Here is a 22,082-nt window from a genome sequence, read left to right as displayed (position 1 = left end):
GTGATTTTTTTTTTTTTTTTTTTAAAGAAGAGGGACTTTTTAAAGATCCCATACTACAATTGTGCCATATTACAATTTTTCACAAGATTGATATAAAAATACTTGTATGCAAGGTCTCTTCTGCAAGAGCTTGCCAGTTTGCAATTTTTTATTTAACTTTATTTCCGCTTTAAAGCAGACATAAAAAGGATGGAATACTCCGCTTCCCTCTAAATAGTCCTGTCCCTCACTGGCACTGCCAGCTTCTTCTTTGTGCTGGTTTTTGGTCATCTTCATTGGCAAGGGCGGGGTGACAGCACTCCTGCGCATGCACAGGAGCTAGTCACCCTGGCACAAAGTGATCGGGCCAGATGCTGTAAGCTAAGCTGCCCATGCACAGCTCAGTTTACCTGCCAGGGATCACTGTGGAAAGGCAGGTACATGTGTTATATTGCAGGAGAGACATTGCATGCAATAATAGCCTGCCTGTTCACAGAGACTAGCAGCGGAACGTTAGTTCGGAACAGGGGCACTACGGTCACTTCTCCATTATTGCTTTTTAACTGGCTGTCTCAGCTGTTAGTCAAAAGGATGGACACTCACAAAGACAAGATGAGCGAAGATACCGTAAAAACAAGGGTAGATCTCATGTGAAAATCTATACCTTGATCTAGAGACCTTTCAGCTGGAAGTAAAAGCCCAGAACAATCCCAAGTAATTATTGAAGCCTTTTTTACACTTTAGATGGTAGCGAAGAATCAGAACCTGGGTAGATTCACTCTTCATTTCTCACCTCTCCAGCAAAGAGAACTTTGATAGTGTATCGCCCAGCAGCTGGAGGAGTATATTTCACAGTAAACGTGTCATTGGCATTGGGAATAATGTCAAATTCAATGTCCTCTTCCTCATCACTTATTACACGGGCTTCGCACTTGATTCCAACGCTGACATCACCTAGAGGACACAGGGTTTTTTTTGGTTTTTTTTTTTACAAATTATACCCACATCAAGAATACTGAAAGAACGATTGTATTAAATAGTTACAATTACAAAATTTTATACAAGGTGTCATACAAAGAGGAGCTCAAAAAGGAAGGGTTCTTGTTGCCCCTAGATGCTAATTTACAGTTAACTTGATCACGCAATGCAAACAGGAAGGTTCTGCTGAAGATACTCTCCCATGTGTGCTCTAGTTCTATGGATATTTGTCATGTCGGAGACTCATCAAGCAGTTTGTTCTTTTATAGCAAATTCACTTGCCGTTTGTATATATTTTCATACACTAAAGCCCCTCCATCCAGTCACAGATGTAGGTGTATCTGGGACCTATCAACCCCCTCCAGACACATCAGCACATACAGGGCAGCACTTTGTTCTCCTTTGGACTAAAAAACTGTGCTATGAACACTGACATGCCACTGACATATTTCACCTCCTTATTGGAGCTTTATTAAGCTTCTTTAGGAAGCAAAATGCATCAAAAGGGAAGGAGTGAACTGGAGTGCCAATGCTCATGCTGGAATATCCGTGGGGGTTTAAAAACATGCAATTATTCCAAAATCTGGCCATAAATAGCTAGCTAGATTGTGCAAACATTCTATTTCTGCAGGAACCTTTATCTTACGGTGAGATGAAATGGTCTATGGAAAAGTATGAATTGTGATTATAAAGACTAAAAAGAGTTGGTTCTTTTAAATCTAATAGATCCTGAACTACAGCAAATCCCCTCTGTGTAACAGATGAGGAAAGAGTGATGTGTTTGTAGTCCAGATCAAGATAGCCACCTAGGGTGACAACTCTGCTTTCCTATAGACACAGCACAGTGGAGTTATCATTGTCTCCACAGGATAAGTTATTTTAGGTTACTGGCAGGACCAACAGGTGAAACTAAAGGAATCAAAACCTGAAAAAAGGAAATTAATGTAGCCACCACATCTAAGGACAGATAAGCTGAAATATTACATTTTTGCTCTGAGGATCAGATATGCTTTAAGAATAAAGTCATTTAAAATATGAATGGATTAGATACCTTCTCCAGCCTCAGTACAGTCCACTGTGAAGTGTGTAGGCTCATTTGCCTTTAAACCAGCTTTCTCTACGCCAGGCCCGAAAACCCTCACTTTGTGTGGGTGGCTGCCCTGCCCAATGTTCACCTGGGAAAAAATCATGGCGTAAAATACATTTATAATAATATTGAAGAGCATTAATAATACATACTCAACTGAAAAATAAAATATATAAAAATAGATTTCACTGCACTTTAAACAAAGTTCATAGAGTTTAAGTGGAACTTCAGGCAAACCACTAGATAGCACAAGGACTACAAATCAATCAGTACTGATTGAGTGAAGTTCCACTTTAAAGTACAAAAATATATGGACATTGTTTTACCTGCCAAAGAATCTGTTTTTCTGTTAAGCTATTCCCCTATTTAACACATCTACCACACAGCACAGCCAAGCTTGTGCTAGCTCAATTTCATGGTTCAGCTATACCAGTGGTCTCTGAACTGTGTTCTGTGGCCAAATGCGGCCCTTTATTTGCCTTTGTCCAGCCCTTGAGGCACTATTTCACCACTGACACCAACGATGGGGCACTATTCTTCCCGTTGACCTCAACAATGTGGAACAATTCTCCCCACTCACACAAACAATGGGGCACCATACTCTCCACTGACACCAATTATGTGGCAGTATTCCTCCCATAGATGCCAATTATGGGGCACTATTCCTCTCACTGATCCGAATGATGGGGCATGGTTTATTTCCAGGGCATTTACTACTCCTGCTGGCCACAGTTTGGCCCCCTCAAAGTCTGAAGGACAGTAAACTGGCCCTTTGTTTGGAAAGTTTGAAGACCCCTGACCACCTATACAGTTCTTGTGCCACCCCTTCACCTACACTACACTGCCGATCCACTGTCCAATGAGAAGGCATGTGACACAGGAAAAGGTGAAATAAAACCAGGAAAAGACAAACCTATCTTCCTGGATTTGCAGTGTTACAAGTGTGTAAATCCCAACATTGGGTTGAACATGAATAAAAACCCTTTAGCAGGTAAAACCGTTTACATCTGATACATCGACTCCTATTATGTACATAGTAGTTTGGAAGGTGGTAAGCCTAAATGAAGTTAAAAAAAAAAAAAACCACAAATTTTATTTTTTGTCTATACTAAGTGCAATCATAACAAATCAAAAATAATAATTGCTCAACAATACAAAAATTGCATTAAATATAATGAAATATAATCAGTCTTTCCACAGTGTGCTGTAATATTTAGGAAATCAAATATAAAAAAATAGTTCTTACCAATCTATAGTGCATTAATAGTAAAGAGATCAAATAAAACAGTTTTCACTTACTCTGAAAGGGCTTTTGGGTACACCGACACTGCCCCATGTGACCACAACTGTGTGCTTGATTGGCTTAGTTGGATTGTATGAGCAGGCGTAGGTGCCATCAGGGTTTGGCTTGGAGTAGATGTCCACAGGATTGCCTTCAACATCCTTTTAATGGTAAATAGAATATTCTCCATAAATAGGAATAAACCTATACATGCATTTTATTTAATTAATCCATATAGCTCAACATTCCTGGGTAACGTGACGTTCTGGTCTGCAGAAAGCTTCAGATTTTTGTTTTTATTAGAAAGACAACCAGGTCAGCATACATTGTGTTAGTGTGTAATACGCAGTTGTTCCAGGAGGAGGCTGCCAACTCGACTCATTTCACTTTCATGGAAAGTCGTTCAGGTTGTACAAGGCTGTGTGAATGCCAAGAGCAGCTCAGCTAGATTACAACCCTGGACCCCACAGCCAGTAGAAGAGGATATTAAGCCAGTAGAGCTCATAAAGTGAAACGGAGATCATTTTATCTGCTTGAATACATTTATCTCTTGGACTGTCCCCACACCACTTAAGGCTGATTTCTGGGGAAGGGAAAAGAAAAATCCTTCCATACAGTGAGGGTGCCCGCACACCTCAAGGGTTAAATGTCTGCTTAGGTCACGGGGACTGGGAAAAGCAGTTTTACCTACTTGATCCTCTGCTCCCGTAGGCTCCCTTCACGCTATTAGAGCAGTCCCTACAACCTCTTCTCCCTATGCTCCAGCAGTAACAGGCTCAAAGCAGGATCCATAGCTCTGCATTGTGTTTGAAGATGCAGAGGGACAGTTTGTAACACAGGGGTGTAAGGGAGAAGAGGAAAGCACTGGCCGAGGGAGCAGATTATAGAACTGCTTTTCCTGGCTTTTTTTTTTGTAATGATTTCTGGTGCTTACTAGTGCACTGCCTAAACCCTATCTTATGTAAAATAATGCTTTTGATCTTAACCATCCACCCCCCCCCCCCCCAACACAATCCATAAGCTAACCACTAACACTTAACTACAAGTTAGCTCCCTCCCTCCTTCAACTGAGTAAAAGCCTATTTTTTCCGAGTGGGGGGGAGCAAGTACCGATTTTTATTGGTACCTGTTCCCACTTCTGCAATCCTCCCCTAGGAAGAGTGACATTCCTTGCCCTGACCCCTCCAGCAGCCTTCTGGGAGACATCACATGTCCCAGGAGGCTGCAGGACCATTCAGAAAAGTGCTGCGTGGGCCAATTTGTACATTTAGGTCCTGTAACCAGACACTCAATGGTAAGAACTGGCTGTGAGGCAACAGCACTGAAATGCAGGCACAGGTAAGTACTTGATTTTTAAAAGTCAGCAGCTACAGTATTTGTAGCTGCTGACTTTCCAACAACAACAAAGTACTTTAAATGCTCATTTTTGTGGTTTTTCTTTTCCATGGATTTTTGTTTATTTTATTTATTTGCCCTTAAAATTGGAAAAGTCAATTCCCTATAACAACTCCATCTCACCTCTTATGGGAGTGTCTAATTGCTGTATGTGCTGGCCCAGCTTCTCCGCCCCTCCCTTCACCTCCCTGTATAACCTTTTATGTAAATGCTGGGGGAGGAGTGAAGTGCATACTATAGAATATCATCTGAATCTGCGAGTCTAGTGACATCACATCCAAGACTGGATGGGCAGCAGCAGAATTTTGGATGTCTACACAAGGGAGATTTTTACAGATAAATAAAATGAAATATAATTTCACAGTGCCTAATCTTATAGGAAGATTTTTGCTGGTGGTCTGGTGACTCTCTAAAGCTGGCCATAGATAGTTCAAATCTCGGTCGTACATCAGAGACTGACTGAGATTTGAACCATCTATGGGCAGGCTGGTTGCACTGAAGTTGATCAATCGACTTCAGTGCAACAAGCCTGTAAGATTGATTTTATGCAAATACGGCCAGTGGCTATAGCCGCTAGCAGTAATCATTGTGCTCTTCTGGCCAGGAAGGCTTCCTGCCAGCACAACACAATATGTGATTGCAGGAAAAAGTTGAATCATCTATGGCTTGCTTAAAGCGGTACTAAACCCAGGACCCTGCATTCACTATATCTGGTCTCCCCGGACCCTGCATTCACTTTATCTGAATCTCCCATAGTACACAGAACATGGAAGCACAATTATATTAGTAAATATAAACTGCTAAATACCTTTGCCCATCAGCAGTTAGAGCAGTCTTGTAACTTTTATCAGTGTCCAGCAGAGTACATGTTAATGCTTGTAGGAGGAGTTTTCATTCTGCTCCAGGAGGATGCAGAACCCTTGACCTCTGTCTGGACAGTGCCGTTTGGCCCTGTACTGATCACATGCGCTCTCCCAAGTAAAAAAACAAAAAAACAAAACCTCTAGCAATACACACCAAAATGAGCATGTGCAGACTGACTCGACACTGTCTTATCAGGAGATAAGAAGGGGAGGATCAGAGAAGACAGGATCAAACAGCCTTTTTACACAATGCTGAGGATTAACCCCTTAGGCTCTACAGTGAGTATAACAAGCATGCTTTACTGCATATACAGACTGATTTTACTGTTGTGGGTTCAGTAACACCAACTTTTATCCACCCTAACAGCTCAAGTGATTCCATCACCAAGAGATACATATACTGCTCAAGGTGAGTAACAAAAGAAGCTCCACTGCAAAATCTGTGTTCCATTCTGGCCCATTGTACTCTGGTGGATCAGTCAGCAATGTAAATGAGACCACATTATAATACAATAGAGGGCTGTACTTGTTCATAGTTTTTGCAGTTTGAGAGCTCCATCTGTTTTCTTTCCATATATCATTACATTTTTCGAGTGTTGGATAACACCTGTGTATTCCTCTTGCTGCTTTTATTGGATGTCCCCCAAAAATAATTTTGCGCAATGAAAAAGAACCACTGCACTCGGAGCTGCAGCAGAGTTTCTGGTCTATTTATGTGACAGCAGAATATGTTTAGTGGTGAAGAAAGCTTTTTTTTTCCTTCAAGAAAACTGTAGGATAGAAGGAACAGGGAACGGTGCAGTTCTGTGGCCAAAGCTGGCCATACACTAGTAGAAATTCTTTCATTTGAGAAAACAAAATTTCTAACCTACTGCTAGCACCAAAAACTTGTAATGAATTTCTTACAGTGAATGTGTTTTTTGTTCAGTAAAGTTCATTCATTCCAAAATCAAAATGTCAAAAACAAACAAAAAGTACTTCTTTCGAACATTTTTCAGGTCACCGAATGTACTAAAAATTTTTGTACGAATATTCCTTTAAAAATCTACTAGCATGTAGGCAGGTGGAAAATTTCTCTGAGGGTTGCTCCTCCTAGTGGTAACATTGGGTGCCTCTTTATAAAGGTGGGAGTGGTCTTAGCGGCAGGTCTTCTGGCTTAGAGCAATTGACTGGCACCACCAGAGAGGGGTTACTGGAGGGAGTCTTATGTGCTCTCACCTTCAGGGGAGGGGCAGAAGGAATATCTTAGGGAAAGACCTGGATTGGGAATTTAGCAAAAAGTGGTGATTGGTGGTATGATTATCACAAAGCTCTTCCTTTGCTCTAATGGGATAATGTTATGTTTAAAAGTTTATTTGCCAATATATCGAAGTTGAGTGACCCAGAATTAGGACGATTCTCAGTGCATTATTGAATAGTAAAGCAATGCGTGTGCAGCAAGAAGCCCCTGTGTGATGTTCTGCTGTCAAATATGACAAGTACAGCCAATGCCTGGGATGAAGAGGACTTTTACTGTGCTTTTACTGTTGCTAATGTGACAGTAGGCAGGTGAAATCACCTGGTTGCGTCCTGGATGGACGATATATTTGTCCAAGGTTCAGGCTTTATGGGGATTTGTACCACTAGAGGGAAGTGCTGAGTCCTTCAGCACTGAGGTAATGAGCCCAGCTGAAGGTAGTGGGCTCATTAAACACCTCTATAAAACCTCCCAGAGTGCTTAGGGAGTTGCTCCACCCTGGAACCAGATCTGTGCCTGAACTGTCTGGGGAGCTGACCTGTTACCTGTGTGCAGAGAGACCAAAGCCTGTGTGGCTAGCCTCCAAGTACTAGCAACTAGGTATAGCAGCAGGCTGTACCTAGTGGGTAGCTAGGGAGAAGCTGTTGTTGCAGTAAGTAGCCAAGTTGGCCAGGATTTATTTTGATGTTTCTTTTTGTTTATCATTTTTTCTGTAAATATTGTAAATAAATTGCACCTGTTTGTTTTCACCTCCACTATTGTTGTGCTGTGCCTATTATTTTTTGTGTTGTGCACCCATCCAGGGGGTCACACACACCCGCTGCCGAGCTAACCCTGTTACACTAATCTGGTCAGCTCTGGAGTGGGTGGTGATGGAGGGAAAAGGAGTCCCCCCGACTGACAGCGAGAGAGAACCCCGCCATGCGTCATGTGGCTTGGGTCCCTGTGTTTCATGAGCTACGGGTCGATGGCTGGGCTTCTAGAGCTTTAATTTCATTTATTTTAGGTACTTCTACAGTGCTGTCAATTCACGCAGCACCTTACATACATATCGTACGTTCACATCAGTCCCTAACCCTCAGGAGGTGTACAATCTAAGGTCCCTAACTTACATTCATACATACACATACTAGGGCCAATTTAGACAGGATCCAATTAACCTACCAGCATGTCTTTGGAGTGTGGGAGGAAACCGGAGTACCTGGAGGAAACCCACGCAGGCACAGGAGAACATGCAAACTCCAGGCAGGTGGTGCCATGGTTGGGATTTGAACCAATGGCCCTGGCAGGCGGAAGTGCAAACCGTTTAGCCATTGCGCTGCCCATGTTTCATGATGTATTTGCGTGGCGTTCTGCATCATGACATCACTGTGTGACATGCGTGGTGATGTCACGGAGCGCATGCGCAGTGTGATCGGAGCACCCCTTATGGAGCCATTTCTTGCCATTTAAAAGCCCCTGTTCTGAGAGATGTCTATTGTTTGGCTCCATGATATACTGTATGTACCAGTCATATTGGCCTTCTGTGAGAAACACATTGGAATTGAGTCTTGGTGTCTGAACACTACTTATTATGATATATATATGAATTTATATTTATGGTTTTATTTTTTTTAAATGGCAATTTGGCTGTATGGCCTTATCTGCTTTGATATACAGTCAGGTCCATAAATATTGGGACATGGACACAATTCTAACATTTTTGGCTCTTTACACCACCACAATGGATTTGAAATGAAAACGAACAAGATGTGCTTTAACTGCAGACTGTCAGCTTTAATTTGAGGGTATTTACATCCAAATCAGGTGAACGGTGTAGGAATTACAACAGTTTGCGTATGTGCCTCCCACTTGTTAAGGGACCAAACATAATGGGAGAGAATAATAATCATAAATCAAACTTTCACTTTTTAATACTTGGTTACAAATCCTTTGCAGTCAAATACAGCCTGAAGTCTGGAACGCATAGACATCACCAGACGCTGGGATTCATCCCTGGTGATGCTCTGCCAGGCCTCTACTGCAACTCTCTTCAGTTCCTGCTTGTTCTTGGGGCATTTTGCCTTCAGTTTTGTCTTCAGCAAGTGAAATGCATGCTCAATCGGATTCAGGTCAGGTGATTGACTTGGCCATTGCATAACATTCCACTTCTTTTGCTTAAAAAACTCTTTGGTTGCTTTTGCAGTATGCTTTGGGTCATTGTCCATCTGCACTGCGAAGCGGCATCCAATGAGTTCTGAAGCATTTGGCTGAATATGAGCAGATAATATTGCCCGAAACACTTCAGAATTCATCCTGCTGCTTTTGTCAGCAGTCACATCATCAATAAATACAAGAGAACCAGTTCCATTGGCAGCCATACATGCCCACGCCATGACACTACCACCACCATGCTTCACTGATGAGGTGGTATGCTTAGGATCATGAGCAGTTCCTTTCCTTCTCCATACTCTTTTCTTCCCATCACTCTGGTACAAGTTGATCTTGGTCTCAAGTCTTCTCTTGATTGTTGACTTTGACACACATACACCTACCTCCTGGAGAGTGTTCTTGATCTGGCCAACTGTTATGAAAGGTGTTTTCTTCACCAGGGAAAGAATTCTTTGGTCATCCACCACAGTTGTTTTCCGTGGTCTTCCGGGTCTTTTGGTGTTGCTGCGCTCACCGGTGCGTTCCTTCTTTTTAAGAATGTTCCAAACAGTTGTTTTGGCCACGCCTAATGTTTTTGCTATCTCTCTGATGGGTTTGTTTTGTTTTTTCAGCCTAATGATGGCTTGCTTCACTGATAGTGACAGCTCTTTGGATCTCATCTTGAGAGTTGACAGCAACAGATTCCAAATGCAAATAGCACACTTGAAATGAACTCTGGACATTTTATCTGCTCATTGTAATTGGGATAATGAGGGAATAACACACACCTGGCCATGGAACAGCTGAGAAGCCAATTGTCCCATTACTTTTGGTCCCTTAACAAGTGGGAGGCACATATGTAAACTGTTGTAATTCCTACACCGTTCACCTGATTTGGATGTAAATACCCTCAAATTAAAGCTGACAGTCTGCAGTTAAAGCACATCTTGTTTGTTTCATTTCAAATCCATTGTGGTGGTGTATAGAGCCAAAAATGTTAGAATTGTGTCCATGTCCCACTATTTATGGACCTGACTGTATGTATTGTATAATGATGGCTTCCAGGATAAATTCCATGCAGGACTATCTTTGATATTTAAGATATTGTGATAATTGCAGGTTGATGAATCTCATATATATATCTATATCTATCTATCTATCTATCTATCTATCTCAATCACTTAGGGGCTCTGATGCGTACATTTGAGACCAATATGTAGGGGTGTAGTTCGGAGCTATCTGTGCCCCAGAATATTATTGATGGAATTACAAATATATTTAGCTAGCTCATTTTAGAAAGTGATCCTTTGTCCCTCTTTTTATTATACATACATTTATATATATATATATATATATATATATATATATATATATATATATATCTATATCAGTGTATTACTAAACTTACTGCTACTTTTTTTCTTCCTCCTTTTCCCGCTTTTCTTTCACCTTTATATAGGATTGGTATTTATTTTGTCCATATATCACACATTTCTAAATCTGCTGAATGAATTGGTTCTCCATTGCTGTGACTGTGGTTACGTTGTGAATTTTGAACAAACAGGTATTGACTTTTGGTATATATAGGTGTATCATCTTAAAATGTAAATGCTCTGTTTGTTCATTTTGTCTCTGCTTATGATTCTAGAGATATATACCAGATCTTCCTGAGGGAGCGGGCTTTGACCTGCGAAATGCTTTGGAGTTCTAATTAAAGTGTTACTAAATCCACAATAGTAAAATCAGTCTGTATATGCAGTGAAGCATGCTTGTTATACTCACTGTGAAACCTAAGTGGTTAATCCCCTGCATTCTGTAAAAAGACTGTTAGATCCTGCCTCATCTGATCCTCCCCTTCTTCCAGTTTCTCTCATCTCCTGATAAGATGTGTGGAGTCACTCTGCACATGCTCAGTTTGGTGTTTATTGCTAGAGAGGTTTTTTTTTTTTCCTTGGGAGAGTGCATGTGATCAACACAAGGCCAATCAGCACTGTCCAGAGATCAGGGGTTCTGCATCCCCTAGAGCAAAACGAAAACTCCTCCTACAAGCTTTAACGTGCTCTGCTGGACACCAATAGAAGTCACAAGACTGCTCTAATTGCTGATGAGAAAAGGTATTTATCAGTTTATATTTACTAAAATAATCGCACTTCCACATTCTGTGTACTGTGGGAGACCAGATATAGTGAAGGCAGGGTCCTGAGTTTAGGAACGCCAAGTTACATTCAGACTTTAGCACTTCTGCAGCATGTGCTGTACAGCATCAGCCATTCATCAACTGACTTTCTTCAGAGGTTGCACTTTATAAGACAAAGCAACACCACTAGTGAATGCACCTACACAGCAACAAGGGGTTAATACAGGCAATATCAATAAAATACGATTTTGTAATTGGTTCTCCTGGCTCACTGTATCTGCTGGTTATATATGTCAAGAAATAAATGTCACCATCTCCTACTTGTGCATAGACACCCAAATGTGCTGTCCCAGCCTCTCTTGGGTCTATGAAAAATTCTGCTGGGTTGTTCACAATGCACCCACTCTTCTCCAGGCCCGGACCATATGCTTTGACCTGCAAGTTAAAAAGAAGTGCATCAAATACAGCAGAACCCCAACATTTACATTCCTTCCAATTCAAAGTTTTCTAAAATGTACCACAGATTTTTAGTCCTGTTTTGTTGAATTTCTCTCTAGGTATTTTTTTTATTACTTGATAAAGTGTAGCAATTTGTAGATTAGCCACTAGGGGGAGTGGTAATTAGATCAGTGCAGTTACTTTGATTCTCTCAAAGCAAGTGTGCTATGAAAAATTAGCATTATTACACATGGATTCCTGTAAAAGAGGGAAAAAAATACCCAGGATTTCGAAGGAATGTGCCATCAAGCACTGCTTCATTTAATAGTTCAGCCTCCTAAGTCTTCTAGGAAACCAACGTTCAAGAATGTTGATCTCAAGTGTCATGTGCAGCTCTAAATGGTTCCTGCCTCTGACCTCACCATTGTATCCTACAGTGACTTGAAGTCAGAAGGAGGAACCTGTGAGGGACCCAGGAGATTTACACTCTCGGAAATGCTGGTTTCCCAGAGGATGCTAATCTAATTTACATGGTAACCAGAAAAAACACTGAATAGACCAGTGGTTCTCAACAACCCAGCCCTGGCCCACAGCTTTCTTTCTCCGGGGCTTCCAGCCAGCTGAAGATTCCTTAACCTCCTACAGTGCCCGACATTGCCTCCAGGCCCCGAGAGCTCTCAGCCTTCAGTGCCTGCCATTTTGCCCCTCCATAATGCCACCCAATGTACCCTCCAGAAACCTCATTCCCTACAGGGCCATCAAGTCTGCTGCAGAGTCCCCTAACATACTTCAACTCCCATACTCATCCAGCCCCTCCAGCATTTCAATGCAAACTGTGCATTCACATACTTTTATAGTATGAGTATACATTTTATTTTTTAATGTTGGGACGTGAATTTACCAATGAATAAAAATGTGTTTTGGAAGAATTAACCAGGTCCTGAACAAAAAAAAGATTGAGAACCAAGAACCACCAGAACAGACTACATATTCCCTTCAATGGAGAATTTCTGAGTTACCCCAAATTCACAATCCACAAAGCTTCAGAAGACACCAGGAGACATTTTTTATACAGTGAATCTGACATTCACCAAACAGTCACTGCAGATGCATGCATTTTAAATGACAATTACTGATTCGCCACCAGTGAATGGTTGGGTCAATCACTTGTACTGCTTTATAAAATTGCCCCTTGAGTGTTGCCATTAGAAAAGCTTTTCTTCAAAAACATGTACTTGCTAGCAGCTTAGCAACTGTTATATTATGAACAAAACATCAAGCCTTGATTTCAAGCAGTAGATAATGTTATCACCTTATCTGGGTTAAAGTCTGCTGATGCTGGCTGGATGTACGCCATGTATGGACTGTTTTTGATATCCTCATCGTCGCACATGACGTGGACAGCATATTCACCAGGCTCCTTGGGCCAATATTTCACATCACAAGAGCCGTCGCTTTGGTCATCACATTCTATCTTGGCCTGAGATGGACCTTCAATGGCAAAACCTGCGGAATGTGTAATGGGATATTGGTTAAGATCAGGAATTGCAAGCAGTGTATGGCTACCTTACCATAGAAGTCCAGCCAAAACCCAACTAAGCTTAAACCTACCCCCAACCCATTTGAAGCCTATTCTATCTAGCCTTTAAAAGGAAAGAGGTCTTTACTCATGCTGAAGTCACTCTGATCACATGATCTCTCCAGCAGCGGCTTCAGTGGAAAGGAGAGATCGCCGACACTGGCTGGTGCGATTTCATCACCCGTAGGCTTACTATGGAGCATCCATTTTTGGCTGTCCCTTCTCTACCCTGAGGCCAGTGCTGGGACCAGATCATGTGACTGGACCGCAGTAACTTCAGAATAGCTAAAGTGATACTAAACACACACCGTTTAATTTGCATTGTCCCTTCTCTTTCTATATGTGGATGATGGCACCGTAATTATTTTAATAATAAAAAAAAACACAAACATCTAAGTACCTTTTTCTTAATAGATATACAGCTGTCACATGACCCAAATCTTCCCCAGCCTGTCTGTAGGGAAACCTAAGCAGGAGGAGCTTCTAGTCCTCTGCTGCTGGTCACATGTTCAAATGAATAATATCAATAAACTGTTTTTAATTGTCATACAAATATATACATTTGACATTAAATCCTATTACTTTATGGCAGTAACATGGTATGGGCGGATTTCTGACAGTCACAGGCTGTGTCACGCCCCTCCAGGCCATGTCTCAGAATAAGAGGGAGGTGAAGCCTCCATTAATCTCTATGTAATATCCAGCCCCCATTTAGCTGGTTAGTGGGCATGGGAGGAGGGAAGGGGTGGGATGTCATTTACCACTGTGTATATGTCCACATGTGTGACTCTATAGTCACATGGGCTGCTCAGATGTGACAGGGAGGAAATGCTCAGCATAGAAACTCACTGAAAACTGAGCATGTGCACAGTTGCCAGCATAGCTGAAAAATCCCTAGCTTAATTGGGGACATTGACAGAAGAGGGAGAAGAGAGTAGCAGGATCATTCAGGTTTTTTTTGCAGTATACAAAAAAATGAATCTCATAGTGACTGAGTATGAACATCATGGAATACATTTGATAGATTTTTATGATATGCATTTAATGACAATTTAAGTAGATAGAATAGGATTAGAATGGGGGTGGGAGTAGATTTGAAGAATAAGTTCACCTTTCTTAAAATGTTACAACCATACTCAAGTGTAACAAGTAACGATCAGACAGCCGCTGCCCCCCCCCCACTCCCCGGGCAAGCAGATATACTGACAGATCTGCAGGAAACCTGCTTGGCACCAGTGATATACTGATCGCAGGTGCAATGTTTTACAGCAGGGGTCCTCAAACTATGGCCTGGAAAAAAAAAAAAAAAACCCACGCCGGCCGGCAAATAGCTAGGCTGCTCGCTGGGTCCTCAGCGAGCATCAGCCTGCAAGCCTCAGATTTTACTTGCTGCAGCCAGAGGAGCAACAGGGCAGGAAAGGAGGAGAGCACACCAGGCGCAGTGAATTTTGGAGTCCAGTGTATCAGCGTATAGTGCATTGCGGTGTCCAACGCATTTTATTGTCCAGTGCGCTACAGTGTACAGTGCGTTTTGTTGTCCAGTGCGTTACAGCGTACACTGCATTGCGGTGCCCAGTGCGGTACAGAGTACAGTGCATTTTAAATATTGTATTGTTTTTTTCTGGTTTTTTTTGCACTACAGATAAGATATGTGTGGCGTGCATAGGAATTTGTTCATATTTTTTTCAAACTATAGTCCGGCCCCCCCAATAGTGTGAAGGTCTGTGAACTGGCCCCGTTTAAAAAGTTTGAGAGCCCCTGCATTACAGGCTCCTGAAGACAAAAATAATAAATGCACATATTTACCTGAAAAACCAGAATAACCATTTGTTTATTTTTCACTAAAAGGTGAACTTATCCTTTAAAGCTTAGATAGGTTTGGACTTGTCTTCCACTTGAAATACTGTATTACTATTGTAGCACAGGCACACTAAAATTTTAGAACAAATTTTCTTGCAGAACCAACAGTTTGTTTTTTTTTTTGCACTGAATAAATAGAACAAAACCCCTTAAAAAGTATGTTTAACACACTAAAATGGAGCAAATAAGAAACTTTCTTTGTTATCACATATTTTGTACAAAGGTCTAGGTGTGTCAGCCTATGCTACTGTCCCCTAATGTGCGAAAAAAAAAACACTGGGTAGGATGGATAGCAGCTCTAGGATAGGGACAAGGGAGATCCCTCACCTTTCCCTGTCCATGAGACATCTGCCCTTCTACAGAAGGGTCTAGTAATAAGGTTCCAGCTCTCATTTTTCAAGTTCAGGTTAAAAATACAAAAAAAAAAAAAAAAAAAAAAAAGGACGTATATGCGGTCTGTGGCAGTGATGCTATCCTTCTCAGTAAGGAAACTAAATGCCATTTTAGTTAACTATTTTCAAGGGCTCGGATGTGTAATCACACCACAGTCTAGAAATGTGGATAAAAATGTTTTAAATACATTAGCATGAACAAGCGCCTAGAATATGAGAACTTACATGAACCAAAATTAGAAGCAGACGCAGTGTATGCTGGACATAAAAAAGATCTCAATAGTCTATTGTGCCTAAACGCCAGCCAAAGGTATGGTATAGGAGGAGTGAACAGTACCCCACAGTCCAGACCCTGGCAATAACAGAAGGGCTCACACTTTGATTGTAGCCCCCCTAGGCCAGAGGTGCTGTGACAGATTGTGCTGTATGAAGCTGGCATCAGGCCATGTGTCAGACATTATAAAAATCACAATACTGTTAAGTAGTTCTCAGCTTGCCTGGGGGCTTCTCTGGTAACACAGTTGTGCTGTTAACTTTTATTGTGATAAATGATTTAGGACCCGAGTCATTTTCTTTGTATATTCAAACCTATATTATAGACTATGGAACTAGTTCAGAAACTTTATGGAGTAATTCTTGCAAACATACTCTATTATACCAATAACTTTTCAGAACCCAAGTCCCAGGGTCACCCCGAAGACTTCTGGACCAAAGAATTGCACAAACAAACCTGTCCCAGGCCAAAAAGGGAATAACAGTGCTGTGTTCGTTTTCAGATTGGTCCCCATGCTCCTACTAGGCTCTTCAGTCCAGGTCGAACACGAGGACTCAACTTTGGCACAGTTAGGGCTAAAACATTCATACCGAGAACATCTAAGAGACTCCTCTGGCATCACACAGCTATTTGAAGAAACTAAAATGCCCCAGTATATCAGCACTGTTATAAGCCAGGTCAGGTTCAAATAATTAAAAAGGAGATGTATGGCCTAAGCTCTTTTGGCTATAATTCTATGGATCACAGAAGTGCAGTTCGTTCTACACTCCAGTGACCTGTTTTCAGCCAACATCACTCAGTCGGTCCAGGCTCAGGAAAGTTTCCGACTTTACAGTCAGGATCCACCCAGATGCCTGGACCAGCAGATGGCCCAGCCTCTCAGAGCACCTCTAAGAAAATGGCAAACCAAATACCCCTGCGCTTGGGGATGGGCTCAACATAGGCTACAACCACATCTAGAATGTCCTGGAACATGCACGCCTTGCTGCCCTTGGACTGCAGAAGTCCAAAATACACTGCATGCAAAGAAAACAAACAGAGGGTGCACCAGCCTAGTTCATTACCTTAAAAAAAATGATTGATAAAAATGATAGGTATTTACTCACAAGTGACATTAATGTTATTAATGTCAAAAGCACATCATGAAAGAACAGCACTGTCCAATCCACACTAAGCGATTGTCCAGAATGGGGACCCTGGACTTCCAACAGGCTAACGCGTTTTGAGGACTTGCCTCTTTCTCAGAGCCAGCTCCTCCAAGAGCCTGAGTCAGCCACTCCCCTCCACAGCCTAACGCTCCTGTGAGCGCTAGAGGGGCAAAGAACAAGTGACTGATGGTCACTGGCTCTCTGCTCACTGAAGACAGAGAACCGAGTGATCAGCTGTCTTAATCACTTAGTTCTCAGTCTAAGAAGGGACAGGGGACCGGTGCAGCTGGGATCGATGCTGTATCCACCTTAGTGAGTATATATACTCACTAAGGATGGGGCGGCACAGTGGCTAAATGGTTAGCACTTCCACCTGGCAGTACTAGGGTTGTTGGTTCAAATCCCAACCATGGCACCACCTGCCTGGTAGGTTAACTAGATCCTGTCTAAATTGGCCCTTGTATGTGTATGTATGAATGTAAGTTATGGGTCTTAGATTGCACGCCCCTTGAGGGTCAGGGACTGATGTGAATGTACTATATATATGTAAAGCGCTGTGTAAATTGATGGTGCTATACAAGTACCTGTAATAAATATATATTTTTTTTGTTAATCCTTCGAGAGTATTGTGGAAGCGAACTGGTTTCTCTGCTTAGTTCAAAGCATAAGCTTAGTCACAAAATATAAAAAAAACAAAACAAAAACAAAAAAAACAGCACAAGGGACATGGGAGTCCAGTCAACAGGATGTATCCCTTGTGCTGCTGGCTTCTGCGTTCATTGAAACCTTCCTTCACCACAAACTACCTATGAGGCAGGGGTTAATAGAGCTGATGGACCTGTGCCAGGCACTAGTCAGAAGTACTTTATGCCTGCAATTTTCCACCACCCTCCTCCATTCATCGAAGCTGTACTTTAGCTTCTTTGAATCCAAATATCTATGAAGGTCAGGAGGATGACTGAAAGGTCCGTCCCTTCCATTCATTGATTACGTTTCATTCAAAGAGCCTGCAACAGTGGTCACCAGAGCAAAACAGTGTTGATTCTCCCCAGAGGGGACAGAAACAATAATAATTTTGCAAGGGAAATATTTGGCATAGTTGTCATGTCAAGCATGTCATAAAACCTCCCAATACAGAGTATGTGCTGCTTATTCTCTAAATGTACACCAATGCAATTATCTCAGAGTTAATGTTTTGGTTACTAGAAACACAAAATTTGGGTTTAAAAGATATTTTTCTGTGGCCTTTTACAAATGTAGCGAGAATAATAAGGAAATTTTTATGGTGAGGCAGTCTTGATTCTGCACAATGAGCCATTCACATTAAAACTATGCAAGACATGTGGCGTCTTTGGTACGTCCCGAGTAGCTCCCACTGTTGTGAAAGTCAGCAAAATAGTCATGGAGTCTGATGAGTTCTGGTATGTAACGGATATTACTGTACTGTGTTTGTACATCAATGTCTTGGTACACAAACAAGAGCCATCATCTTCGGACAAAGAAAATAGCAGAATCCCATTTAACCATCAGAGTCGGAGGCAGCAAAATAAATACTCCACTTATCAATGGCTGCTTTGTGCCCCTGTTATGCAGACTACATAGACTTAAGGAGTAACTCCACCTTTGTTGAGGAAAAATATGAAAAACTTTGTTGCAGATTCCTACCCGTTTTTGCTCTGAAGAAAAAGCGGCTTGTTCCACTTTGTCTTTGAATATGAATTCTAAATGGAAATTACTTTTTCATTAATCAGCTGATGAACTTGTAGTGTTCCAACAAGGAAAGTTGAAGTGTCTGCATCACTTCACAAGTGATTACATTTTTGGGAATATCTACCCAAAAAGGAGATTAGTGTTGTAGTGGATGCCTAAAATTTGACTTATCTTCATGCAGCCTGCTCGTCTGTGAGCCAATCAAACAGGAAATAACATTGATGGGGAAGTTCTGTACATCAGCTGTGTACAGATCACCTTTAGATTGCCATTTTGTACTGAATTTTACGGAAAATTACTGAGGCTTCAGAGAAAAAAAGGAAAAGTAACTTTTTATAACATTCAATTACAATATGTCTTCTGTAGTAATTGTATATGCCATTGTTTTTATTAGCTTTTTTTACCCATGAAAGTGGAATTATCCTTTAATGCCAAACACTACTTGTGTGTTTAACCATACTATAGCCGAATGATGGCTATAGCATGGTCGTCCAGTTATGGGAGGGCGTCATATGATGTCCTCCCAAAACTCGCTCCCCACATGCCCCCAGCGCTCTATGTCCTTTGGAAACAGCTGATCACTTGACACGGTAAAGGGCTAATCACAGAGGCCTTTTAACACGTGATCAGCTGTGTCCGATCACAGCTGATGACCACGCAAATACACTTGCCGGTTATCAGCAGTACTTTCCTCAAACTGTCACAGCATGAGGAAAGTACTGCCGATAACTGGCAACTGTGAAAGGCGACATCTACACTGATAATCAGGGCCCATCAGTGCTGCCAATCTGTGCCCATCAGTGCCGCTAGTCAGTGCCACCTATTAGTGCAGCTTCATTAGCACCTCCTCAATGCCCACCAGTGCAGCCCCATCAGCACCACCTCATTAGTGCAGCCTATCAGTGCCCATCATTGCTGCCTCATCAATGCACATCAGTGAAGGAGAAAAAAAATTACCCGTTTGCTAAATTTTATAATAAAAAAAGCAAAAAATAAACACCCAGTGGTGACGGACACCACCAAACGAAAGCCCCATTTGTGTGGGAAAAAAATGATAATTTCGTATGGGTACAGTGTTGCATGACCGCACAATTGTCAAAGTGTGACAGTGCTGAAAGCTGAAAATTGGCCTGGGCAGGAAGGGGGTAAAAGTAGGCAAGTGGTTAAAGAAAAACTCTAGATTCAGGGGAAAATGCAACAGACGTTTACATAACCAGGTTTTAAAATGGTTGTAAACCCTTACATATACCCAGTGAAGTGATATGCAGAGATGAATCAAATTCTCCTACATAAGTTGTACTTGTTTATCTGAAGTCTTCTCTTCTCTACAACCAAAGTGCTGCATTTCTAAAGCTTGTAGAGTGGTCAGACAAAAAGGGGGCAGAGAGCTGAAGTTACACTCTGCAGAGCTCAATGAGGAGAGTTCGAAGACCTCATTAGAGGGAAGAGGCACACTCCCCTCCACACAGCTCACAGAAAGAGAGCTGAGGCTGTCAATCTACTGAAGGCGCCTCCCCTGTCACCATTGTTCTCTTGGTAAACTCTCAGGAAAACTTGTCAGAACTGACTCATGCTGATAGAGGAACAAAGCAGCAGACAGAACCATTTAGTGCTCTTAACTGAGATAAGTACACACTATAGAGGGATATGCTTTGTTCATATTTCAAGTCTAAGGCTTACAACCACTTTAAAAGGATAAGTTCACCTTCTGGATCATGTTACACCCATATTCAGGCTATAATGTGTAACATGCTCCAGAACTGCCCCCCACACCCCTCCTTCCCGCTGACAGTGGGTAGGGCAACCTCTCTCTGCCACACAGCCACATACATCATTCATAGAAAATCTGAATTAGAAAACTACAAGTTCCATCTGCCACCGTGGTAGACAGACTTGTAGATTGAATGGGCCACAAACCTATTCATTAGCATCAAAATAAAAGTAGCAAAGCGAGCTCTTTCTGAAATATAATAAAAAGCTGCTAGCATAAAGGAAAACCTCTAAAATCCTCAAACATGAAATATGAGAAATGCAGCGCTAAAATAAATATTAAAGTGAAAATTGGTGATAAATGCGCAAACATATGTGCTAACATTTATATCACCTGCTAGCGCATATTTTTGCACATTTATCACCAATTTTCACTTTAATACTATTCATTAGCATGCTTGTAGTTCATGCGCACACCCTCCAGCTTGCAAGCTGACAGCCCATATAGAGGCACAGAAAGCTGGAGCGAGACTGTGCCAAAGCCTGAAATTGCAATCGACATCATATGATTGTGTGTACAATGCTTTGAAAGCTCCTAAAAAAATTTTTTTTAATTTTATTTATATATATATATATATATATATATATATATATATAAATTTTCTTTCTATACATACATTTTTACACATACATTTTCTTAACCGGGGGAGGAGTTGACCGTTGACCATGTAAGGTCATTTACATTAATACAGAGAATGCATTAAGGTAGAAAAAGAAAAAAAAAAAAAAACCTTAAGCCTTTATAACCAATTTATAACTCGAAGGTGTGTGTTAAGGCAACCTATTCATTTAGAAATGGCTTCCTACGCAAGGCAATCGGCACACAAAACAAATCATGTGCCTTGTGTTGCAGTAAAGTGGGTTTTACTTCATGGTACATTACTGTATATGAGTAAGTGTATATTTAAGTGTTTTGCACAGAGAGGGATGTTTCGCTGACATTGTAGACGGGTTTTGTAAAGCGAATAGCTAAAACCTCTTCCTGACTTGTCCTTTAAATGAGCCAAAAACGGTGCAGTATTTGGCGCTTAACCCAAAAGTCATACTAATAAGCAAGCAAAATATCCAGTTTCTAAAATGAGCTGTGGAAGGACACTTAATAGTAAAAAAAAAATTAAAAAAATGGTATGCCTCATGAACATCATGAAGATCACAACTGTTCTGTTATGTCATAAGTGAACGTCAGCCAAATGAAAGAAATGTGCATTTATAACTGACTCAAGGACAAAGCCTCCCTACTGAATGGTGTGAATATTCTCCCTGTTGTTCCATCTTCTACAACCCTCTGCCAAAATAGATAAATCCACAAGGCTGCTGGCATCTCTGAATTTTAAACACCTCTGGATCGGAGTTTGTTAAAATGCACGCCAATGTGTTCTGAGTGACGCCCTCTTGGAACAAACTGTGGTGTCCACTTGCAGTCTGAAGCATGAGGACATTGTAAAATGCTGAAACATGTCAGAGGCCAGTTTGCAGAAATCGTAAAAAAAAAAATATTTTATTTATTTATTTTTAAAAAGCCAGGATTCTGGACACAATGGATTACATGTTAAGCCTTGGGTCTACAGAACTGCTGCCTGGCAGCCCAGATTGAGCCATCATTTCTACTGCTGTCCATGGATCGCTGTAATTTGCACTAAAGACCGTCACACCACTATTCACTACACCATTCAGTAACCAACAGGTTTTTCCTCTCTCTCCTCACCAAAGTCTGGCTCAGATATCCTTTTCATTATTCTATTCTGGGTACTGAACTCCTGTATGCATTTCTGAACATCAGCTCTTATACATTTTAAGTGCAGCTCACTGTACCTATATGCATG

At 41.4% G+C, this 22,082-nt stretch overlaps 1 protein-coding gene across 1 annotated transcript in view; it reads right to left on the bottom strand.

Annotated features, from left to right (window-relative positions):
- The window catches only part of LOC149463049 (filamin-B-like), a gene marked incomplete at its 3' end in the record, with an annotated part of 254,729 nt that overhangs the window by 49,495 nt on the left and 183,152 nt on the right, over positions 1 to 22,082 (bottom strand). Inside the window, exons 12-16 of the mRNA XM_089676035.1 lie at positions 12,839 to 13,032; positions 11,410 to 11,523; positions 3,344 to 3,487; positions 2,009 to 2,132; positions 773 to 933 (exon numbers count right to left, since the gene is read on the bottom strand). Coding sequence (XP_089532161.1) covers positions 773 to 933; positions 2,009 to 2,132; positions 3,344 to 3,487; positions 11,410 to 11,523; positions 12,839 to 13,032 — 737 coding nt within the window. The remainder of the gene's footprint in view (positions 1 to 772; positions 934 to 2,008; positions 2,133 to 3,343; positions 3,488 to 11,409; positions 11,524 to 12,838; positions 13,033 to 22,082) is intronic.

The sequence above is a fragment of the Staurois parvus genome, unplaced genomic scaffold (genome assembly GCF_062004578.1).
Source record: "Staurois parvus isolate SC_StPar_1 unplaced genomic scaffold, SC_StPar_1.0 ptg000162l, whole genome shotgun sequence".
NCBI lineage: Eukaryota > Metazoa > Chordata > Amphibia > Anura > Ranidae > Staurois > Staurois parvus.
Note: the sequence above shows the minus strand (reverse complement) of the source record. Positions and strands in the feature narration are given on the sequence as shown.